The sequence below is a fragment of the Alexandromys fortis genome, unplaced genomic scaffold, assembly GCF_014885135.2.
Source record: "Alexandromys fortis isolate MF-2015 unplaced genomic scaffold, M_Fortis_MF-2015_v1.1 scaffold_99, whole genome shotgun sequence".
NCBI classification, from domain to species: Eukaryota; Metazoa; Chordata; class Mammalia; order Rodentia; family Cricetidae; genus Alexandromys; species Alexandromys fortis.
The window spans coordinates 859,576-874,742 of record NW_026067982.1 but is presented as its reverse complement, the minus strand read 5'-3'; the positions used below and the strand labels follow the sequence as shown (position 1 = coordinate 874,742).

At 43.0% G+C, this 15,167-nt stretch overlaps 2 protein-coding genes across 3 annotated transcripts in view; one reads left to right on the top strand and one right to left on the bottom strand.

Annotated features, from left to right (window-relative positions):
- Nucleotides 1–3,388: 3,388 nt before the first annotated feature.
- Nucleotides 3,389–13,818, bottom strand: Erh (ERH mRNA splicing and mitosis factor). 2 transcript variants are annotated; one of them, XM_050158590.1, is made up of 4 exons: nt 13,691–13,818; nt 10,423–10,510; nt 6,462–6,582; nt 3,389–3,896 (listed from the first exon to the last, which is right to left on the bottom strand). In XM_050158590.1, exons 1-4 carry the CDS (start codon nt 13,691–13,693, stop codon nt 3,794–3,796), a joined length of 315 nt encoding a protein of 104 aa, XP_050014547.1. In that variant the 5' UTR covers nt 13,694–13,818; the 3' UTR covers nt 3,389–3,793. The 2 variants fall into 2 exon arrangements, with proteins under 2 accessions (XP_050014547.1, XP_050014546.1); XM_050158589.1 differs by lacking the exon at nt 13,691–13,818 and adding an exon at nt 13,283–13,552.
- Nucleotides 13,819–14,859: 1,041 nt separating this feature from the next.
- Nucleotides 14,860–15,167, top strand: part of Slc39a9 (solute carrier family 39 member 9) — a 44,837-nt gene continuing 44,529 nt past the window's right edge. Inside the window, exon 1 of the mRNA XM_050158591.1 lies at nt 14,860–14,955. Within this exon, the coding sequence (XP_050014548.1) occupies nt 14,860–14,955 (96 nt within the window). The remainder of the gene's footprint in view (nt 14,956–15,167) is intronic.

Sequence of the window (15,167 nt, the reverse complement as noted above, 5' to 3'; positions counted from 1 at the left end):
GTCCTGGGGCAAAAGGTAGATGGGTCAATTTAAGAAAAGCTGGCTAGAAACAAGTCAAGCTGGCATGTCTAAGTAAAACAAACCTCCATGTGCTTACCTGGGAGCTGGGTGGCGGGTCCCCGAAAAAGAGCCAAAAGAATAAAACATCGCACAACAATTTCTCTCGGTAGTGACTCTCATGCCTGGGCACACCTTGGTCTAAGACACCTAGACAGCTATGAGAGGTGACACTTGTGCATGAGGTATCTAAACCAGGTGGCTCTCACACAAGCCATCTCTTGTACATGAGCTCTATCTTTGTGCAGAAGATAATCCTTGGGAAGATGGATGAACACCACACAGGAGAGAAACACTTTCCAGGCTGATGTGCTGCCCACTCCCGTCAACTCGACACACGCTAGAGTTAGCTGAGAGGAGGAAACCTCAGTTGAGAAATGCCTCTCTAAGATCTGGCTGTAGGCAAGCCTGTAGTGCTTTTTCTTGATTATCGATGTGGGATAATCTTTCAGGTGGTTCAGGGTGCTCTAAGAAAGCAGGCTGAGCAAGCCAGTACGTATCACTCTTCCTTGGATTTGAGTTCCTGCCTTGGCTTTCTTCAAAGGACTGTGATTCAGGATATATAAACCAAATAAACCCTTTCCTCCAAGTTACTTTTGGTCATGGTGTTTCATCACAGCAATGGTAACCCTAACACAGCTCAGTCAGTATTCTGTTGCTTATGAGTAAGTTAGTACTGAGTGATGTGTCTTGTGAATCTATGTGCTTGAGTCTGATCAGGCCTGTGACAGCAGCCAGATGCATTATGTAGCTCACAGCTATTCATTTTGTAGTCTCCAGCTCTGATCTGAGGTTAAAATCTTGTCTTTTCCACCTAGCAAAGTCTACTGCTATGCAATCTGAGCAAATCACTCAAACAGCCTGGTTCTATCTTTTTCATCTTTTATAGAAATGCAAACATGCTTGCATATGCCTGCAATCCTAGCACTTGGTGGCTGAAGCAGGACTGCAGATTCTATAGTTAGGATCCTAGAATAGGATGCATATCAAATGCCAGATCAGATAAGACAGCAGAGGAAGACCCTGATACAGGAAAAAACAGAAAGCCAAAATACCAAAACCCAATCAACAAAAAACCAAAAACCTTCATAATGTGTTACAGGGATGATGAGGAGACTAACCCTGGTTTCTAAGCAGCAGAATGTTGGCCTAAGTTAATGCCAGTCTCATCAAGCTGGTGTAAAAACTGTCCATCTCTAAGGGTTTCCTACAGAGCAGTGTTGAGTAGACAGCACTCATAACTGACTCATTTTGTCAAATACTACAAGGTACAAATAATACAGCTCACCTTCATGTAAGCTGATGTGATAATGAACCATCTTGCCTTTCTCCCAACTGGTCCATTTCTTAACAAGTATAAAACTGTCCATCTCTGCGGAACATAAAATGGCTCACCACCACTCCTACCCAACACTGCAACTCAGACAAGGCTATTGCAACTTGCTGGAACCCCCCGCCCCTCAATTTTATTATCATCTGTGTGGGTATACAAGTGTGCATGTAGAGATCAGAGTACAACTTTTGGGTGTCAGTTTTCTTCCTCCACCATGTAGGTCCTGGGGATTGAACCCAGGATGTCAGGCTTGGCAGCAAGCGCCTTTACCATCTGCTGAGCCACTTCACTGGCCTGTGCTGGAAGTCTTTTAAGCCAAACAACTGGAAGAGAAATGAGGTAGCTGAAATCTCCTTTTAATATTCCTGAGCTCCCAGATCAGGTATTGGAAGACAGAGACAGCCACGATCAACAAACAGTTTAGAAACCCTCAGGTATATAGCACAAGGCATATTAGTTTTTCAAGTCTCAGTCTTAGGCAGCAGAAATCAAAACTGTTTTACTTATGGAGAAAAGTCAATGACTGTAACTATCTTTGCCAACACGGGGCAGTGGTAATAGCTGGGTCGAACCAGTAAGTTTTATTACAGACCTCACTTTAAAAGACTGTTTTAAAAAATTATATTTTAAATTTAAAATTTTTTATTTTCAATTGGAAAGTCTGAGGATAGCTGTATGGAATCAGTTTGCTCCTTTCAACTTTATTCAGGTTACTGAGATCAAGCTAGGTCTGTATGACAAACACCTTTATCTGCTGAGCCATCTTACCAGCACCCTGAGAGGCCACTTTGACCTCTCATGTATGAACCTGGAAATGGCTGAAACATTTTCTTCCACGTCCAACATCATACACTACATTGTATGAATGAAGTGTACCGATCCCTTCCTATCTGCTGTTCCACCTTAAACAAAGCCAAGACCATGAGAGAACTGTCAGCAGGACAGGTACTGTGAAAAAATGGCCACCTGATGTGACTGCTGCAGCTATGTCTTTTGAGATTTAAGTCAGGCTAATTCCCGGTGAACATCATGAATAGAATTCTGATAGGTACCCTAGTTAAGTCTATGGTAGAGTGATATTTCCATTACGATCAAGCAGGGATAGGCACAGTGGTGAGAGCATGACTTCAATGTGTAAAGGCCTCAAGTTCATCTGCAGTACTGCAATAGATGGCCATCAATTTCTGAATTTATTTTGCATAAAACAGAGTTAAGGGTCTAATATAGGGAGAGGAGCAGGGAAAAAGGAACAGTAGGCCGGTCATGAGCCTCCCTGTAAACTATCAACCTCATGGTGTGTGAAGACGCTGACCACTGGGGAAGTAACAGAATTAGTACGCAGTACTCAATGACGAGGACAGTTGGTGTGTTCAAGTCATAACAGAACCACCATACTCCAACCGAGACGGCTTTGTACTTTTTCTGTGATCCTCCCCTCACCCTAATACCTTCCACGGAAGGGTGGATAGTTAAGTGTTCCCTGCTGCAGACTCTGACTTCCCAGAGACTCTTGGAGAGTGTTCCCAACTTAGGATGTTGTGAAAGAGGAACATTTTGTGCTCTGAATTCTTTCCACAAGCTAGAGCTCTCGGGTCTAATGCTCGGAAGTAATGCCGGGAAGGGAGCTGCATTGAGCCACAGTCATGGGGGAGGAAGGCACTGAATCCAGTGTACTGTTTGCAGTTGTGATGCTCCACAGGTTGGGGTGCTAAATGCATGTGTACTATTTCCAACTTGTCAAGGGAGATATTCCCATTGCTGAGTCCAGAAGCACCTTATGTTTGCACCCACAGTAGATACAAATATTGTCACTACAACTGAGATTTATTGACTGCTGGAAAATTGAGGTAAAAGCTCATTTGCTTCATATAAGTAAATCACAGCAAAATGGGTCCAAATACAAAACTTTCAAGTTCTTTGTGTAGCAACCTACTGATTTTAAACTGTTAAGGCTTTTCCAGACAATTCAATGCTCAGAGACAAAAACAAAACACTCAATGAGAAATACAACTACAGAACATTTATTTTCACTAAGACTTTCCCAGAGGACATAACTAAGCTTGTCACCACCCCACCCCTCACAAGGGGTTAGTGCACTCACTGCTGTAAAACAGACACCAACAGTTTCAAGAACTGGAACCAACCTTAAATGGCAAAGAACACTCTCTGAATTATCATAAAAATGTTTAAGTAAAAAAAAAAAAAAAAAAAAGAAAAAGAGTAAAGGGGCAATAATGGTGGTTTTCAGAATGAAAGTATCATTCATGTTCCATGTCATACATTCAATCTTGGCTCTAGCGTAACAAAATGGAAACAGGATTACTATCATACAAAATGTTCACTACAGCACGCTGTATGCACCTGTTCCAAGCCCACCCCCAGCCCCTAATGCTTCCGACTCAACTACTTCCCAGCTTGTTGGGCCTGTCGACGAAGGAGCACGTAGATCTTCTCTTTGATCCAGTCTTTGTTATAAGGCTGGTACGTCTGTGTATCAGCTCGGTAACTGAGGAACAGAAAGAAACATGCAAAGTCACTGTGGTCAGTTAAAGCACACATTATAACTCCCCTCGAGTGGCTTTAATACGTGCACTTTCACACATAACGTGATTTCAAAGTGGACAGTACTGTGGTTTTAATGAAGATTTGCATCACCCAGTATAATCTTATGATGGTAAAAGAAGTCAAGTTTCAGAGCTAAGCACTCAGTCACACACCTACTGACCAAAACCCATGTTCTCTCTCCCACATATTTCTATTTTCAAAGTTCCTTTAGTGAATAAAAAACAAAAGCTAAACTCTAGTACAAGCTTTAGATCTGCTAGATTTGTTTTGAATCAACTAAGAAATCTCTAAAAGAATATTACTTTAACAACAACTTTCTGCTAATGTTTAAGGAATTCATAGTTTAAGACTTGCCTTGTAAAATAAAAGCCAAAGGCCTACAGATGAAAATTTCAGAAGAGAAGGGTGAGGCAGGAAGACCAGCTGCAGTAGAACTCTATTGACAATGAAGGTTTTCAGTGCCTACAGGACACTGAGACTTGTCTCCAGTCAAGGTAATTTTATGGGACTTGAACAGAGCAGCTGGCCTTAAACTGAACCCTATCTGGTGAGGAATACATACTAAAGCTGCAGTATAGCACTGGAGAGAGAGCTTAGTGAGCAGTTAAAAGTACTGGTTGCTCGGCCCAGGACCTGGATTTGATCCCCAACATCCACATGGCATCTCACAAGGTTCTGTTACTCCAGTACCCGGAAATTCAATATTTGAGTTCCAAAGGTATTATATGCACATGGTATACAAACACATGCAGGCAAAATACCATACACAGAAAATAACAACAACAACAACAAAACCCTGTAGTATAAAAAGGCAGACAAGCACCAGGTACAGAATCCCAGGGCTTGGAGGCAGAGGCAGGTGATCAGTTCAAGGTCAGCCTGGTTTACAGAGCAAGTTCCAGGACAGCCAAGGCTACAGAGAAACCCTGTCTCGAGAAACAAAAAAGCCAAATGGGAGCAGGGATGTAAAGATGGTTCAGTGGTTAAAAGCTCTTTCTGGTCTCCAGAGGTCTAGGGTCCAATTCCCAACACCCATATGATGGCTCATACCCACCTGTAACTCCATTTGACCTCTTTTGTCCTCTGTGTGCACCAGAAATGCACACAGTACACAGACATACATCCAGCAAGTCACTCATACACATAAAAAAATTAGACAATCAATAGTACTTATTAAAATTAAAGACGTTATTAAGCATAGGGTATTACTTTAAGTATCCGACTCAATCTTTTTTTTTTTAATAATCCTGCAAGTAGCTACAATAATCTTTTTTTGTTTGTTTGTTTGTTTTTTGAGACAGGGTTTCTCTGTAGCTTTGGTCCCTGTCCGGGAACTAGCTCTTGTAGACCAGGCTGGCCTCAAACTCCCAGAGATCTGCCTACCTCTGCCTCCCGAGTGCTGGGATTAAAGGCTTGTGCCACCACTGCCTGGCCCACTACAGTTATCTTTAAAAATAAAAAATAAGTGAGCAAATCAAGACTTAAAGTAAAGCAACTTAATAATTAAGTGATGACAAGCAATATTCCTTCTCTTTTTCTTTAGATCATAAATCTTGTCAACCATTTTACACACACACACAGCTAAATATTCCTGGCACCAGAACCCTATTAACCATTAACGTAAAATCTACATGCTATTTTTTTTTTCATGGTACTAAAGACTGATATGGGGCTTTGTGCCTAGTAAGCAGCAGTCTATGATGAGGTACATACACCCCAGTCCGCTCTTACCTTTTATTTTGAGACAGGATCTAACTAAGTTATCTAGCTTTAAACTTTCTATCCTCCAGATTCAGGGATTACAAACTTGCACCCCTACGTATAGGACCAGTTTCCAATAATGGAAATAAACTCCAAAGAAGGAATGCTTTGTCTAAGCAATACCCATTTTTTTCCTGGACGATAAGGCCAGAGGTTTATTACAAGCACACAGACCACTGCCTAACATGCCTTACCTTACCAAATGCAAAGAAACAACCAGTTGTTTACTAATGCTGCTTTATGAGGAATATTCTAAAGAGTGAATCATTTTCTAGGATTGGTCTCTGTTCATACATCCTAAGTAAGTGCCAATTTAGTCTACTTCAACAGGTAGACTACAGTGCAATATTTAAATAGTACTACTCAATAAAACTTAAATATAACTATAATAAGCATACTAGAATCTAAAACCTCACACCAATGAAACAAAAACAAGTTTACACACAGGCTACAACTAAAGCTAAAGTTCAAGCAAAGAACCTTGGTTTTAATATGAAATCAGTTACTTTAGGGAAAAGCCTAAGAGGGCAAGAAACTCCAGAAAAAAAACTATTAGGTTTAGAGCACAGATAATGTGGAGCTTTTAAATTAGCCTATCTTCACCCTACAATATCAACTGGCAGTTTCCTATGCCTTTGGCTTTATATTGTCAATTTAATTTTTGATATATATGTAAGTGAAAAACTAGTAACAATAGACAAAAGTAGAAAAATACAAATTAAAAGATAAGGTTGCTAATACTTACACAAGACAGCTGAGATCTGCCAGATCATCAATAAAATCAAACAACTGACTGATATCGTATGTGATGGAGGGGCTGTTGGGATTCATTCTTTTCAGATGTTCTTCATACATCTTACAAACACCTAAAGGGGAGAGAACAAGAGCTATCTTGTCAATGTATCTATGTTAGAAAAACCTTAGCAATGACCCTTTCCAGGCTGTCTTTTTTTCCCCCCTGGACAGGGACTTTCTACATAGTCCATGCTGACCCGGAACTCACAGAGATCCTGTCTCTGCATCCCAAGTGCTGGAATTAAAGGTTTGTGCCACTACATCCATATTATATTGTGGTTCTTGTTATCAGATTTCTAATCGTTCTAATAGAGCAGAAAAACAGCACAATTCCCTATTTTCCCTATTTTACCTTCAAATTTTGATGCAATGGAAAAAGTCACAATAACTAGCAATGAGGTTGGAGCTTATCCTGATATGGTACTGAAGATCCTAGACTCTGGATTCATTAGGAATTCAGAAAGCCAGCTCTTTTATCATAAAACTGGGGACAAATGATTCCACCCAGAAACCTTACCTGACAAATACATTTCCATAGGGTTTTACAGATTATCTGAAATAATGCATATAAACATAGGCACAAATGAAACCTTGTAAATAAATAAGGAGATCATAAAACCAGGTGTGGTAGGCACACCTGTAATCCCAGCACTTGAGAGGCTAAGGCAGAAGGATCAGAAGTTCAAGCTCTGTCTCAGCTACATAGTGAGTTTAAGGCCAGTTTATGATACACCAGACTGTCTCCAAAAACCAGAAACAAAACCCCCAATCAATAATTATAGTATATTAACAATTATCAACAGAGCTCATTACCTATTAATTTTCAACCAGTAAAGCATTCTATACTGGGGGAATAAACCTTTTCAGTCCATTGCTACCACCAACTACTTAAAGGATAAGTGCTATCAATATTAGTTACCTTTGGGCAACACGCCCTATTCTGTAATACAAAAGCCCTTAAGGCACCTCTAAAGCAACTTCTTAAATATTTCAGAGAAAGGCCACATTCAGTTTTACATGTTTGTGTGTCTGCACACACGGAGGTGAAATGACATTTTTGAGACCGGTCTCTTCACTAGCTTGCAGCTTACTCAGGCTAGGCTGGCGGGTCCCTAGGGTCCACTTGTTTCTACACCTCAGCATTAGGATTAGTACATTCTGCCAGGGTTGGCTTGTTTACACGGGTAATGGGCTTTCACACTCACTGGTGCCTATTCCTTTACTAAGCTATTCCCATCATTTTTAATTGCTACTAGCATACTACATTAAAATCATATAACTGAGCCAGGCACTTGTGGCGCACGCCTTTAATTCCAGCACTTGGGAGGGAGAGCAGGTGGATTTCTGTGAGTTCGAGGCCAGCCTGGTCTACAAGAGCTAGTTACAGGACAGGCTCCAAAGCTTCAGAGAAAACTGTCCCCAAAAACAAAACACACACACACACATCATAGGACTGAAAAAATGATAAGGAAGTGAAGCCCAGGAAGGCTAACTCACTGCTCAGGAGTATAAGGCACTACAGACCTGTCCCTACCGTCATGTTTAGTGATCAGACTATGCTAATCTGCTACCACCAGGAAGAACCAACATTTTACTCAGCACTCTGTTACAGGTTGTAGCCAGAGCAAGGAGGCAAGAAGTTAAAAAAAAAAAAAAAAAAACTATTAGAACTAATAAATGAGGTATCAAGGCTGAAGCATACAAGATCATTACATGACAATCAGTCTATTTCTATACAAACAAAACAAAAAAACCCAAAACCAAAATGCTCTACTACTGAGTTATACCCCAGTCTCTCAGTTACCTCACGCCTCCAACGGGTTTTATCAAAAAGCAACCCAGTACCCAGCTCAGGCTGGTTTCAAACTTGTACGCCTCTTGCCTCAGTCTCCTAAGTGCTAGCATACATGATGATGGTAATGACCAGCGTGTTTTTTAACTTTCTAAAGTGGGGCTGGAGAGATGGCTCAGCGATTATGAACTGACTGTTCTTCTAGAGGATCCAGGCTCAATTCCCAACAACCACATGGCAGTTCACAACTGTCTGAAAATCCAGTTCCAGGGGATCTGACACCTTCACACCGACTCACATAAAGTTATATAAATCATAAAAAATTAAAAAAAAAATAAAGTGGGAACCAAGCCACCACTTCTTGTCTTTTCAACAGCGTCATGTGTAGCCCAGCCTAGCCTTGAACTCACTATAGCTGAGAATAAACTTAAACTTCTGATCTTCCTGCCTCTACTTCCCAAGTGCTGGAATTACAAGTACACACCCCATACCTGTTATGGGGTGCCAATGAATAAATTCAGGCTTTGTACATGCTAGACAAGTCACTCTGTAAAATGAGCTTCACCAAGCCCATAAACTACAATTTCTAACCTAAAAAAGAAAATGGCAGTTATAAAACATAGAAGAACCTGAAATGTACACTGCTATGTTGCAGAAACCAGTGTAAAAAGTTTGTATGCGACGGATACAGTGGGTTCGTGGTGTGTGTGGTGTCAGCATTCATGGATTTAATTAACCATGGGTTGAAAAGATCTGAAATACAAATTCTACAGGTATTGAACATTTTTAGACTTTTTCAGCCACTGTAACAACTGTACCACATCAATATAAGATATTAATGGGGGAGGACTGCATTCTAAATCCATACATCAATTAAAGTACACTAATTAAAATAAACCAGAGGCAGACACAGTGGTACATATCTATAATCCCAGTACTCAAAAGAGGCCAAAGTAGGAGACTCCTGCATTCTAGGATAGCCTGGGTAGGTATCAAAACTGTCATAAATAGACAAAGTTAGACTTTACTAAGATTAACAAAGACTAGGAAAGGCCACTGTCCACAACCCAGACCTAGAGACATTAGGTTAAAGTGGTAGGCCTCTGCTTCCCAAGCGCTAGGATTAAAGGTGTGTGCCACCACCTCCTGGCTCCCCATTTCATCTTTAAGAGTAGAATTTGATGGCAGTGCCAAGGGTATTGCACTAGCTACTTTGAAGCCACCTTCGATTATAAGTAGCTTTTGTTTTTATAGGCATTATTAATCTCTGTTAGATTTGGAACTTAACCCAGTCAGTTCTGAATAATCAACAGTTTTAGGGACTTGTTGAGCAGCCAAAGGAAAGCAACTACATAACCTTTTAATAGAAAGAGGCAAAGAACAACTTCCTAGAGATAGTGTAGGGCAACACAACCAGTTAACGTGCTGTAAGGATTAAGCACAAAACCAAATCCACACTGCAAAGAATAGTCTGTGTGCTAATGGTTTACCCAGTGAAGAAACATTAAGAGCTAATTGTTCCCTGGGTGGAGTGAAAATTTAGCAAACGCACAATAAATCATACTGATCTGACTCTGTGAACCCTGGCTTTGTCTTAGCTAACTTATTTTTTTCCAACATTCTCATGGGCTTTTGCTGGCTGGGTTTTTGTTTTTTCATGACAGGCTTTCTTGATGTAACAGTCCTGGTTATCCTGGAACTCACTCTATAGATCAGGTTGGCCTTAAGTCATAGAGATCTGCCTGTGTTTGCTTCCTGAATGCTGGGATTAAGGTCTGTGCCACTCACTACACCCAGCTAGCTTTTAACATTTATTAGTTTAATAGGCAGGTTATGAAGTTTCATAAGGCATTTTCAGAGAAGGCCATAACAGCTCTCTAGTGCTACAGTTTAGCAAGAATACATAAGAGCTCTATGTCAAATTCCCACAAGTCATGAAATATTGTAATATTCCATGCTAAAAATTCATTTTCCCTGTTTAAAATAGTAATTCAAAAAAAATCTAGGGGGAAAAACAATTGCAGTTCTTAAATGCTATTTATCTCATAGGAGAATGGTGTGTGTATTCGGCGACGTCAAGATTTCCCTCTTGATCAGTTTAGCTTTTGTGTCCACTCACCTTCCATGCACTCATTCACAGACTCATAGTCTGCATAAGTCCTGCCTTCTGGCCTCTTGGTAGGCTGTACCAGCAAAATGGTGTGAGACTGAAAGGAAAAAACAATTTCAATGTATATCCTAATATGCATTTCAGAAAGTCATAATCACAACATTGTATATGACACAAATGTTAGTTATTAAAACATAATTAATTAGGTTGCTCTTCCCACAATATGGATGCCGCTGTCCAAGTATGTGATCAGTGCTGGGTTTACAACTCCCCTAAGTCAGCACCTTACTTTGGGTCATTTCTCCAACTCCAGATATACCTGCCAGCAAGTACTCACAAAAACCTGTCCACTGGTTTCCAGCTCTATTAACGCTGAGAGAGAAAAAGAGAGGGAGGGAGGAAAAGGGATACTATAATCACTGGGTCAACCTAAGGTCTTTTGACACCTTGAACACAATAGTGGAGACACACTTTTATTCAGAAATTACTCTCACATCAAGGTGTAAGATAAATTAGTAATATAAAATGTATTTAGTAAATACTATCCTAAAACAAAACAAAACAAAAAATCCATTAAACTATTGAACCTAGTAGATGACTTGCCTTACGGAGCTAGCTCATACCCAAACCACTTACCACACTGCAAGCTACGTGAATGCACCCTAAAACACTGAAACTGCTCCTTTCCTGCTCATTGGAGGTGGGCGGAGGTGTTGGGGTCATCATGGTTTGACTTCTCATATTTTGGGACAGAAATGAATTCTTTGGGTTTGTCCTGTGCATTGTAGGATAATCTGTGGCACCTACTCATTAGACGCCACTAATACCAACTCTTTCAAAGTAGGAATAAATAATCAGCGGGGCGGTGGTGGCGCACGCCTTTAATCCCAGCACTCGGGAGGCAGAGGCAGGCGGATCTCTGTGAGTTCGAGACCAGCCTGGTCTACAGAGCTAGTTCCAGGATAGGCTCCAAAGCCACAGAGAAACCCTGTCTCGAAAACCAAAACCAAAAACAAAAAAATAAATAATAAAAAATGTCTCCAAATGTCCCTGAAGCGAGGAATCTTGCGGAGCGCAGACTCACTGGTCTACTGGGATTATATGGCCTTACCTAATGTTTCCCATGCCTGATGCAACTCCACTGCAAGTCCAATCTTTAAATTATTCATCTTGTTTTCTGGCTAAAAAATAATTCTTTTCTTTTTTGGTTTTCCAAGACAGGGTTTCTCTGTGTAGCCCTGGTTGTCCTGGAATTCAGAGACGCCTCTGCCTCCTGAGTGCTGGGGTTAAGCCACTCCCCAAACCCCACGTAATCAGTTCATTCCTATGTCAGGATGCCCAAACTGTTGTGAGACGATCCAAAAATTTAACTGTCAACAAATTGGAACTGAGACGTCTTGAGAGCTAGGTTTTCTGGATTAAAACAAAAACTTTCAACGGGCGGTGGTAGCGCACGCCTTTAATCCCAGCACTTGGGAGGCAGAGGCAGGCGGATCTCTGAGTTCGAGACCAGCCTGGTCTACAAGAGCTAGTTCCAGGACAGACTCCAAAGCCACAGAGAAGCCCTGTCTCGAAAAAAAAATTCATATACCAAAGAGAGCACTATATTTTCCCACACCCCAGCAAGATTTGAGCTGTTTTGACTAAGTTTAAGACTTGAGGCAAAATTCTTAAGTTGGTAACAAAGGAAACACTAATTTTCACCTGTACTGACATAAACAATGTTAGTGATTTGATCAATAGCCAGAGAAAGCGTGGGATTAATTTGTTTTATACAGGTTCATAAAGGCCAGCTACTCAAAGCACTTCACTATGTCACTTGTAAAGCAAAAAAGTCTTATGAGCCGGGTGGTGGCGCACGCCTTTAATCCCAGCACTCAGGAGGTAGAGGCAGGCGGATCTCTGTGAGTTCGAGGCCAGCCTGGTCTACAAGAGCTACAGGAACCAAAAAGCTACAGAGAAACCCTGTCTCGAAAATCCCCCCCCCAAAAAAGTCTTACGAGAACTATGTACTCTTGTAAAGGCTTATCCTAGACAAGCTATTCATTCTTTGCCACATTTTTAAAACTTTAAGGCAAATTAAGGAATAATTTGAAATAGTAATGTTTGAAAAGTGTACACACAAATCCTGCTCCAACTAAAAACCCGTGAACCTCTCCCAGGCGGGCTGGGGTACTAGAGAGATAGCTGAGGTTAAGAGCACAAGCTGCTCTTGCAAGAGACCAGTTTTTCAATTCCCTGCACCCACAGGGCCGCTCACAATCACCCCAATTCCAGGACAAGACACCCTCTTTTGTCCGCTGCAGGCACTGCATGCAAGCGGCACACAGACATGCAAGCAAAACACCAATACACAGAAAAAAAGAATCTCTTAAGACACCCCCCCTCCCGCCAAAAGCAAAACCACAACGAGAGGGTTAAAGATACAGCTCAGTAGTTAAGAGCACGTGCTACGCTCACAGAGGACCTGAGTTTGGTTCCCAGCACCCACATCGGCCACTCACGATCCCGGTGGGTCCTGGGGACCTCGCACCCTCTTCTGGCCTCAGCGGGCACCTGTACTCGCACGCACAAACACAGACACATAATGTACCAAGTGAAACAAGAGCCTTTACAGAACGGAGAAACCACAGTACCATCCCTGTCGGACTATAGACTATAGACCCTGGGGTCTCTGCAGGCTCCACTCTCAAGAAAATTTAAGAACAAAACTGTAGGCGGACGGACCTGCCAAACCGGGGCAACTGAAGATACTGAAAAAAAGGGAAATACTTAAAACAAAAAAACCCAACCAAATAAACGAACAAACAAAAAAAAAATTGTGGGGACCGCTGAGGAGGCAAAGCAAATCCGACCCCTCCCCCCTCACCGCACGTTCGGCGAACAGCAAGGCGGCGAGTTTGTCAATTTCAGTCATAGGTCTGACACACGTCACCCGGCTATTGTCCCTACAGCTCGCTAGTGCATCTGGAGAGAAAGAAGAGGCACCCCACGCCTTCCCGGCAGCCATCCTCAAACGGTGCATCCTCGGCCCTCCGCACAGCTCGCTCCCAGCAGCCGGCGGGTGCGCAGCCGCAGGGCGGACCAGGTCCGGGGCCTACAGTCAGGCCCCGCGTCTCGGCGTCGGGAAGGGGAAGGGTCGACCCCTGAGCGTGAGCGTGGGGGGCGGGGAGCAGCTCGCTCGCGCTGGATGGGCGGAGACAGGAGGGACGGGAAGATGTACGGGAGCGGGGTGCCCCTCGAAGTTGGGAACCTCCGGCAAGCGCTGGGGCCTCACCATCTCGTTAGATGCTTTGCTGCAGCCGCCGCTAACACCACCGCCGCCACCGCCGCCGTCGCACACGAGCTCAGCCGCAACGCCGCCAACAGCCAATCCCGCGAGAGCAGCCGCCGGAAATGGCCTGCAGCGCGACGCGAAAGAGCCTTTTTGACCACAGAGATTCACACATTTCCGGTTTCTAGAGCGGATATTGACGCCGTTTCAGCCATCTTGCGTAAGGGCTCTGAGCTGTGTCAGAGTCATTTTTGCCACTTTAGCGACAGTAGTTTGCTTCGGGACGCTGCTTTCTGTGCTCCAGTAAGCAGCCAGGTAGCTAAAGTGATGGAGAACGTAACGGTGATACCGGTCTCTTTTTAAAAAAGCCTTTCTAAAAAAATGGCGGCAATATAAGTACCGCGGCTTATAGGTCGGTTGTAACCCGGAAGTGCCCTGCCTGAGGGGGCGGGTCAGACAATCCGGAAGTGGGAGTAATGAAGAGGTGCCACTTGGCGGCCATGGCCGCTGTAGTATTGGCGACTGAGGGTCAGGGCCTGGCTGAGGGAAGTACCATGGGCAGCACCCGGTGGAGGGCAGAGACAGCCTTGTCTCGACTTTGCTGTTGAGTCCTCGGGGCCCGCCGTTGGAGACTTGCAGGATAGCTTGCTCGACCCTAGACTTGGAAGGGAGTTTGCTGGGACTGGTGGGCTGGTCCCTTCCCTGGGGGCGGATCACCTGCGGGGGCCACCCTAGGGAACCAGGTGCCGCCTGGGAAGAAGACACTTGGGCTTTACCTTTTTCCTGCTGCAACCAGATACACTGCCTAGGGGCGTGGGTCGTTGTGGCACCCCCATTCCGAAGATTGAAGAGATCTCTTTCGCTCAATCTCTCCATCTGTTACCCACCGGAATCCCGGTGACTGGCGTCCAAGAGCCTGAGATTTCGCAAAGTTTTCTCTGGTGCTAGTATCAGCAAAAAGGAGCACGCGTCTTAGTGCGTTCGAGAGCAGCGTGCTTCGTGAACACACCGGCTGGTGGCAAGGTTGAGAGACGTGCGAAACTCCCTTGTTTTCTTGGGAAAAAAAAAAAACAAAAAAAAAAAAAAAACCAGACGTTTAAAGAGCCTAAGCGCCTTTTCAGAGCGCTGGAATTCTGAAACCTGGTGGGAGAGAGGACCTGCAGGAGGGCAGAATGGATGATTTTCTCTCCATTAGTCTGCTGTCTTTGGCAATGTTGGTGGGATGTTACGTGGCTGGAATCATTCCTTTGGCTGTTAATTTCTCAGAGGTAAGAAATTATCCGGTTTTTTTTTGTTGTTGTTGTTGTTTTGTTTTGTTTTTGCAGGACGGTGCTAGTCAGTGATATTTGCAAGGAAGCTGTTTCTCAGCTCTAAGGTCTTTTTAAGGAAAAGATACTTAGCAGTTCATAGTAGAAACGAAGTTCACGTTCAGCCCTATAAATCTTTCGTTTGTTTCGTCTGTTTTTTTTTTTTTTTTTTT

Bases quoted from the DNA above. Each gene is read 5' to 3' on its own strand.
- Erh (XM_050158589.1), bottom strand. From the start codon at position 13,438: ATGCACCGTTTGAGGATGGCTGCCGGGAAGGCGTGGGGTGCCTCTTCT. The intron at 10,511-13,282 runs GTGAGGGGGGAG...TTTTCCTTTCAG, and splicing joins TGCTGTTCGCCGAACGTGCG to TCTCACACCATTTTGCTGGT. The intron at 6,583-10,422 runs GTGAGTGGACAC...TCTCCCCTTTAG, and splicing joins TGTGAATGAGTGCATGGAAG to GTGTTTGTAAGATGTATGAA.